Source organism: Acipenser ruthenus, chromosome 28 (assembly GCF_902713425.1).
Source record: "Acipenser ruthenus chromosome 28, fAciRut3.2 maternal haplotype, whole genome shotgun sequence".
NCBI lineage: Eukaryota > Metazoa > Chordata > Actinopteri > Acipenseriformes > Acipenseridae > Acipenser > Acipenser ruthenus.
This window is the reverse complement of record NC_081216.1, coordinates 6,695,264-6,704,393: the sequence shown is the minus strand read 5'-3', so window position 1 is coordinate 6,704,393 and position 9,130 is coordinate 6,695,264. Positions and strand designations below refer to the sequence as shown.

The following is a 9,130-nucleotide window of genomic DNA, read 5'->3' as shown; positions in this document are numbered from 1 at the left end:
TGGCGGTGTAATAATAGGGTATAATAATAATATGAATAATATGCTTTTTTAAAATGACGTTAAGAAGTTTTGTTCCCCACCCCAGCGACCCTGCTGTGACGCACATCTCCAAGGCTGAGTGGGTGTTCAAGATAGCTTACAGGGTCTCCTAATGAGGGACAATATGCTGTAATACAGATTTAATAAAACAGCTCTGTCACCTGCAGACTGCCAGGCTCCACAAAACCCATCTGCAGACCAGTGTGATCTACTATTCCAACGCAGATATGAAAAATTCACCTGCTACAAATGTAGAATTACATTTCTCTGATTTATGTTTAATAATGTAACATTGAATCTGCTGGATCCTGTGCATGAACTGGTTTTATTTTTTATTTACTGCCATTTAGTTTCAGCGCTTAGAACAACAGGTTCCCTATTAAAACAGTTTCTAAAGATATTAGATTAACCGGATTTAATGTGTGTTACATTGCTGTTTGTTTTTTTTTGTTTTTTTTACCATTTTAAATACCTGGACAAAAAATGTTATGGATTAAAAAAAATCATTATGGGCTGGTTGTCTGTCACACTATAGTGAACAAGACAACTGCCTTGATTTAGCACCAATCTTCACCAAACTGTTACCATATACTCCTCCTACATAATTTTATAGATTGCATTTGGCTGTAATCTGCAAAACACTTTATTTGATAGTTTTTTTCTCTGTGGTTTCTGTACATATATATATATATTTGTAGGAGGAGTGTTGATAAAGGCCTGTGCCAAATAATAACATTATTATTATTATTTATTTCTTAGCAGACGCCCTTATCCAGGGCGATTTACAGTCATAAACAAATACATTTCAAGAATCACAGTACAAGTAATAATACAATTAAGAGCAAGATAAATACAATGACTTTGGTTCTAGCAAGTACAAGTATGACAAAATACAATTCAATAATGGAGCAGATAACGGTGTCAGTGATAGTTGCATCAGGATATAATTAAATACAAAATACTACAGATTAAATAACATTTGACAGATTACAGTAATCTAAAGTACAGGATTAAATGCAGTAAAATAGGGGGCAGATAAAAGCAAGTAATAATAATAATAATAATACTGTATATTCAATAAATACTTTTTGCTTTATTTGTGTATGTGCTTTCCTGCTCCATTTAATTCAATTACAAAATACCAACATATTTTCTATAACCGTCTCTAAGTGTCTGCACATAATTTTCAACTTTTTAAGATTATTTTTATTTTGTTAATTTTTCTAGTAAATGATATTCTTCCAGAGACAGCTCCAAAAACATTATTCAAATTAGCCCGTGGCCAGGATTACTAAATTAGTACAGAAAATGCGGGTAGATTTTAGCTGCATATACAATTACCATGTATTCCTTATTAAAGATAAGTTGGCACCTTTGGTAGATTGTAACGTTAGTGGAAGCGGCTTCGGAGCTATATTGCATACGTATCCCCGTGTTAATTGTCCTGATTAAATCAATATGACATGTTTATAAATAATTATTTGTTTTCTGTGGTGCGTTCAGACAAAAAAAAATGTTATCATTATGTCTATGAGTGTGCATTATTCTTGAAATAAATGTGAAAAGTAAACCAGGAATGTGTCAAAATAAATAAACGAACAAATACCAATTACAATATAAATAGGTAGACTATCATGTTAACACGGTTGTGATGTTTTAATATCTTAAAAAATATGGTTATATTTACTGTTGAAAGAACGTGCTGTTTTGTGTTTCTAAGTATACTATACAATTTATTACAGTTATAAAACAGTATGTGTACAAGTAATTAAAATATATATTTTTAATTCTGTAATAAGCCTAGTAACACAGTGGGTGCTGATAGGTTCAATTATATTTCCTTTCTTGAATAAATAATAACAAAGCAATGAAAACGTTGAAATCTTTATTTTAAAAATCGCAACATTTGTTTTTACAAGTCATTCAAGTTTTGTACAAAAAATCATGCAGCATTTTCATTTTCATAAAAGTGCAAAATATAGTTTTTCAAATTCATTAGTAACAATATAACAGGCACTGAGCATGCTTTTTAAATTTAAATTCTCATTTAGTACAAAGTGTACACCTTAGGTAAGAAATTCAATGCACAACATCCATTTTAGTGGAATGACTAAACATGCTTCACAATTTAGATGTCTCATTCACTGAACATCTTTACAAAAGTGCAAGAGTGGTTAAACTTGCATTTGGACCATTACATTCTCTTCAAAATGCTTTATACTTGACATACTATACTCAAGTTTTTGGTAGCAATTTCCATGCACAAAAACGGAATTCTGCATGCATAACCTTCAAAATAATATTAATAATAAAAACTGTAAACATTTCAGCAAACCCATGACGGGTTAATAATCACCACGAGGGAAGAGTTTAGAAACAAAAACAAAAACAACAACAAAAAAAAACATATTGTAAACATTAAAAGTAAAACAGAAGGCATTCATTTTAATAGTTATTTCTTATAAGTAAAACATACATGGATTGCCAGACCACATAATTATGAGTTCATCGAGCAACACAGTTCTTTATTCTTACTTCTCTTCAGGAAAAAGCGCCCCAGACGTTGCATATATTTATTCCGGTACAGTATGGACTTGGTCCGTATACCAAGTCTGGACAGGCTCCACACACTGCTAGTAGAGGCCAATGATGACAGCCTCCGCATCTTTTGAAGGTCTCCTGTCCTTAACTAGAAAGTTGATCATGCTTTCCGACTTGATCATCAGATTGCACCCCAGGAAGAAAATGCCGAAAATGACAGTTAATGACAGCACACACAGCACCGCTATCTGCACCACTCTCGTGATGAAGAGATTCCGTTCGTCCGGGACAAGGACCAGGGAACCTCCGTCGCTTGTGGTGACCGGGGTACTGCCATTGCAGCACCCCACTATGGAATCTGCTAGGTCCTGGCTTTTGTTGGTAAAGATTCCTTGTGCCCAGATAGACTGGTTAAAAAATGTCCCGTTCATCTTTGAAATGGTAAAGTGTCAATAGTTTACAGCACAAAATCAATAAAAAAAGAGCACAGTTACACTAAAACTTTGTACTAAAAAATACGTTGCACAATTTTACATCAATAATTAAATTGCATCATATTGTTTTGGCAGTTATTGATGTAAGTGTTGCATGCGATCAACACCCAGATGTATGATATACTCAGATCAAACAAATCCATGAGACGCGCAACTGCTGGTTGATTTAACTTTCTCTAGATGATACTGTATCGCACAGTGCCGAATTCCATTTCTCACATCAAGAATAAACAAGGCAGCGTATCTGGGCTAGAAAGCGGTCTTCTCATGCATTCCCCTTCAGTGTTACTTGTTTTCCCCTGACGGTTCACACAGACTTGTGTCTAGCCACAAACAAACACTTCATCCTCCTGATACCCGTAACTTTATTTAGGAGATGCATGCTAAATGGTTATACATTCCTCGGGAATATACCATCTACGACAGGTGTAGGGGATACTGTATCTGGCATCAAAATTAAACCATATTTCTATCAAACACCAGGGCATTACTGACTTTCAGGTGAAAGGTATTTGGTAGTACATTTCAACACAAACACCCATGTACAATAGATAACGCTGAATGGTTTTAAAATACACGGATGTCAGATACAGCATCCCTCTCTGTCCTCAGTCAAAAACACGCCTGTTGCCAGCAAGTGATTGCAGTGCATTTCGGTGGACGCGTTTACCATTAGAATCGGAAAAACCAGGTGCTAAAGTTTTTGTTTTTGTTTTTGGTAAACAATACAATTCCTGTTTATTAAATTCAAAATAATGTCTGACAGTAAAGTTAACCTTTAAAAACCCTGTCAATGACATTCACGCTTGCCGTGGCTGTACATTGGAGCCACCAGCCACATGAAAAAAGCAGATCGCATGTAAAAGTGCCACTATGACAGACAGATTGACTGACGGCTTTATATACCCTCGGATTCTGATACTGTCAATAGCTTGTGTTAAAGCTGTCCAGAAGTTTCATCACAATTGAGTAAGGGCTTCCCTCCGTATATGTAAAAATACTCTAATACATTCTGATACTCTAATTTTGTTTGTAAAAATAATGTGATATCTTGTAACAATTGTAAGTCGCCTGGATAAGGGCGTCTGCTAATAAATAAATAAATAAATAAATTGGTTAAGCGGTTCTTCACATATATCTTAATACATCTTCCATATACAGCACTATACAGTCAACACATTGTGCTAAGAATGTCCTTAGCACATTTTATAAGAATTTTACAAGCGGTTCTCTAGATAAAAAAAAAAAAAAAAAAACGTTTAGATTCTCCAGAGATTATGATAAATACCATTGGGATGTACAGTCACCTCAGGTGGGGATAATAATTGAAGGGCTACCCATTTTATTTATGACATATGTGACACAAGTCCCTCTGGTTTTAAAATCAATTTCTGTCCCCTATTAGCTTCAGTACCATTTGCATTTCCATCACTGTGGAAATCCCTGAAGGTGCAGCTCTCTCCTCCATATTTGTCGCATTTATAGTGCCCAATGCTTTTTTTTTTGCAAGCAAAGAGAGCCCCACTTTAGTTATCATTCAAAATATAAAATCAATGCGCTTCTCAAAAATGGCTCAAATGTAATTTTGAAAGAAACACGTTTTAAACATGTTTGCTTCCTACTCCTTCAATTTTTAAAAAAATTAATACTTAAATTTATTCCATCTGTTTTATACAGTACGTCATTAACACACCACATTTCTTCACATTTTTCTTTATCATTAATTTATAGTACCCATACTCAATTTTTAGTCTATATTTCACTAACATTTTAAAAACAATTATCACATCCTCACTCCCCTCCCCCTTCACTCTATTTTTCTACTCTTGTAAATTGCCATTTTAGCCTGGCCTACCAGGAAGTTTGCAAGCTGGTCTGTCTTTTTGTTTCAGATTAATACCAGTAAAAAGACTAGACAAAAGACTAAACATGGGTGCTAAACGGGAGCATGTACTGAAACAAGGAAACACGGTCTCTTTCTGAGCACAGAACGGACAAGAATCAGGCACACTAGGTTAAATAATACTAATAACATAATTAACAGCCACAGTAGTATGCAACACCTCCATTGCAGATCTCCAGCTCTTTTATTGAGGGGGGGTTTATATGAGCTGTTCCAGGCAGGCACTATTTTCTCTCTGTGCTCAGCCAGCAGCCCTGCCGCAGGTCCAGCAGGTGGCGCAGCTTTGTGAGACGAACTCTGATCAGCCGGTGACTGAAGGCAGGGGCATCGCCACTTGGAGTGACTAGGAGAGGGTTGTATACGATTGGCTCCTCCAGGAGCCAGTGCAGGGTGAGAGGCTCCTCCCCTCTCTCGACCCTCAGCATGCTGCTGTAAAAAGGGGGTAGCGATGACAGGTCCACCCTGCTGGTATCCATTAAGAACAGATTAACGTCCAGCTTAATCTGTGTAGTTGCGCTCCCGATGTAGCATCTTTTTGCTAAGATACAGTATCGAGTGTTCTACTCCGTATACCTTTTGGGACAAGACCGCATCCAAACCCATGTCCGACGCATCGGTGTGGAGGATGAATCTCTTGGTGAAATCTGTTGTGATAAGAGTGGGGGCTTGGCAAAGTATATGCTTAATAGTATCAAACGACTCCTGACACTCAGCTGACCATTTAATAGAATTTGGAGCACTATTTTTGGTGAGGTCGACTAAAGCGTTAACCACTGTGGCATATTCAGGGATAAAGCGGCGGTAATAACCGGCTAATCCCAGTAGTGACCTCACCTGAGTCTTGGTTTTGGGGATCGCCGCGTCAACCAAAGCCTGGATTTTGGTGACCACGGATCTCACCTTTCCATTCCCCATTAAAAACTCAGATATTGAGTCTCTGTCTTGGCAAACACACATTTTCTCAAGTTAGCTGTCAGCCGGGCAGCCCTTAGAGAATGAAGGACGGCTGTAATCCTAGCCAAATGCTCTCGCCAGGTGGAGCTGTAAATCACCACATCATCAATATACGCTGCTGCATATTCATGATGTGGGCGTAAAACCTGGTCCATCAGTCTCTGAAAGGCAGCGGGTGCACCATGTATCCCAAACGGCATGGTTTTAAAATGAAACAGCCCTTCTGGTGTTGAAATTGCGGTTTTCTCTCTAGAACTGTGGGTTAAGGGGATCTGCCAGTATCCCTTTGTTAGATCCAGAGTTGAGATAAACTTCCCCTTTCCCAGTCTATCTAGAAGTTTGTTGACCCGAGGCATAGGGTATGCATCAAACTTGGCAATAGCGTTTACCTTCCGGAAGTCCATACAGAAGCGATTGGTGCCGTCTTTCTTGGCCACTATGACAACTGGACTGCACCACTCGCTCCTGGAAGGCTCAATCACCCCAAGTTCGAGCATGTCCCATACCTCTTTGCGAATGCCACTTCGTCGACTTTTACAGGATCCGGTAAGGTCTCTCTCGTACTGTGATGCCTGAGGGAGAGATAATTTCATATTTAACTAAGTTAGTCCTGCCGGGCAATGGAGGAGGGGTATCTTCCCAACCACCAACAAGAAAAGCTTCACTTTTTGCCCAGTTTACTCGTGCTGAAGTAGCCTTCTCATACATTGTAATGCAAGACTCCAGCACTGCGACATCTCGGTCAGTAGTGACAAATACACTGAGATTGTCTGCACATGCAGAGAGCTTGATCGGAACTGCATTGTGCAGAACTGGCACTGCCAATCCAGGCAGATTCTCCCTTAGCTGGTGCAAAAGGGGTTCTATGGAGAGAGCATAGAGCATCCCTGAGAGAGCACAGCCCTGCCGTATCCCCCTCTGCACAGGGAAGGGAACAGTCAGGCTATTATTGATCTTCACAACACTAAAAACATTGTTATAAAGGAGTCTTATAAAATAAATAAAAACAGGGCCGAAACCAAAAGCTTTTAAAACACGAAACAGATACTCATGGTCAACTCTATCAAAAGCTTTTTCCTGGTCAAGCGAAACCAAATCAAAATCAACCTTGAAAACTCTGGACACATTAAAAAGGTCTCTTAATAAAAACATATGATCAAAAATGGATCTCTCGGGCACACAGTACGACTAGTCCATGTGCACCACTGATCCAAGCTGGTCTTTAAACGATTAGTGAGAGCCTTGGAAAACAGTTTGTAATTGGAGTACAGCAAGGAGACAGGGCACCAGTTCTTGATGTTACAGAGGTCTCCTTTCTTAGGTAGCAGTGTTATCACTGCCCTGCAGCAGCTCAGCGGCAGCTCTCCATCCCAGACACATTCCTGCAGGACCTGGTACAGGTCCTCACCAACACAGCTCCAGAGTACTTTATAGAATTCTGTAGGCAGTCCATCCTGTCTGGGAGCCTTCCCTTTGGAGAGCTATGCCATGGCCACAGTGAGCTCTTGGAAGACCAGCGGAATGTCCAGTCCGCTGCTCTCCTCCTTGTCCAGGCTGGGGAGACCCTGGAGAAGCCGCTCCGTCTCCCCCCCCCCCCCCCGGGCAGCCTCAGACAGCACATTGCTTTGCGCTCTGCTGTCTTCCTCTCCAGGCCGAAGAAGGCGGCTCTGGGGGCATCCATATCTTTAAGTTCAGTGAAGCGGGCTCTGAGCAGAGAGCCCTTCACCTTCCTCTCCAGCAAGCTGCCCAGGACATTACGTATGGGATATGCCTGCCCATTGGGTAGGTATTGCTGAGCTGTATACCAGAGCTGCCGACAGGCCCCTTCCTGGGATAACGCACTCGGTCCCGCCCACCGAGGGATTATAACCGTCATCCTGAGGAAGCCATTTCTCTTTTTCCATCGAACCCATGAGGGCGACCGATGGAACCTCGTGGTTGGTGGTCATCTTCTCCTTCAGGGAACCAGGGTTACGGTAACCCAACGTTCCCTTTCAATTCGAAGATGACTACGAACGACATTATGTATGGTATGACCACAGCCATCACGAGGGAGAAGGAATGGCAGCATATGAGGGACGCATCAGAACCGCATAACCCAAGGTTTAGCAGTGTGAGCTTACACCCTCAAGGACCCTTGTGCCTAATGAAGGCAGGGCAGGATCTACCACTTTAAGGCGATAGAACCTGGAGAAAGTATGCGGCGTAGCCCAGCTAACTGCAGTACAAATATCAGACAGCGAGGCCCCTCTGAAGAGGGCCCAAGATGTAGCCGACCCTCTAGTGAAGTGTGTGGCTACCCTCCCAGGTGGGGGCAAGCCAGCACCATCATATGCAGTTGAGACTGTGTCCACATCCAATGTGACAGACGCTGCTTTGAGAGGGGCTGTCCTTGGGTCCGTGTCCCATGACAGACAAAGAGCTGGTCAGACTGATGCAGAGCTCTTGTCCTATACATGTAGCATCTCAATGCCTGCACTGGGCAGAGGAAATTCAATTTCTCATCCTCCGTTAAAGCAAACGGCGGTGGAAGGAAGGACTCCAGTTCCACACACTGATTAATGTGGAAGGCTGTGACCACCTTGGGGAGGAAAGCAGGGTTGGTGCACAGAGACACCGTGCTGCTGTCCTTCCAAATACGCATGCAGGAGCTGTGCACAGACAGCGCCTGCAGCTCACGAGGAAGGCTGTCTTCATAGTCAGGTACTTCAACTCTATAGACTACATGGCAATGGCATTGAGTTTATTTGGGGGCATTTTGCGTGTGTGATATGAAGTGGACCATGAGGCCAGGTCCAAATAGGCAGAACGAAATTTCTGATTCATAGTCAATAAAATTTTCAACTTTGATTCATTTATAACACAGGTTTTCCCATTATTTAACCAAAATATAATGTTCAGCTATAAACACATAAACAGCACTGTTTCATCATACTGTGAAGTTCATTCTGTTCCATGTGCCAGATTTCTCTATGTCACACAGTCAATTCCTCAAGATCAAGAACAATTCAATACAGTTATTTGCTCGGGACATTCAATTTTGTCATTTGCATTACTTCTCTAACCACAGGCTAGATTAATTTACCAAAAGGGAATTACAAAAGAAAAAAAAGCTATTATTGTGGCCAAGTGGGCTGCAGTGCGTAGGTGTAGAGGTGAAGCAGTGCTCAAGTAATGACAAACACATAGGTTCACGGTC

At 40.7% G+C, this 9,130-nt stretch overlaps 1 protein-coding gene across 1 annotated transcript; it reads right to left on the bottom strand.

The window, feature by feature from the left end:
- Window positions 1-1,911: 1,911 nt before the first annotated feature.
- Window positions 1,912-3,428, bottom strand: LOC117435170 (reprimo-like protein). The gene has a single exon (XM_034058182.3). It carries the CDS (start codon window positions 3,009-3,011, stop codon window positions 2,673-2,675), a length of 339 nt encoding a protein of 112 aa, XP_033914073.1. The 5' UTR covers window positions 3,012-3,428; the 3' UTR covers window positions 1,912-2,672.
- Between the last annotated feature and the right edge of the window lie 5,702 nt (window positions 3,429-9,130).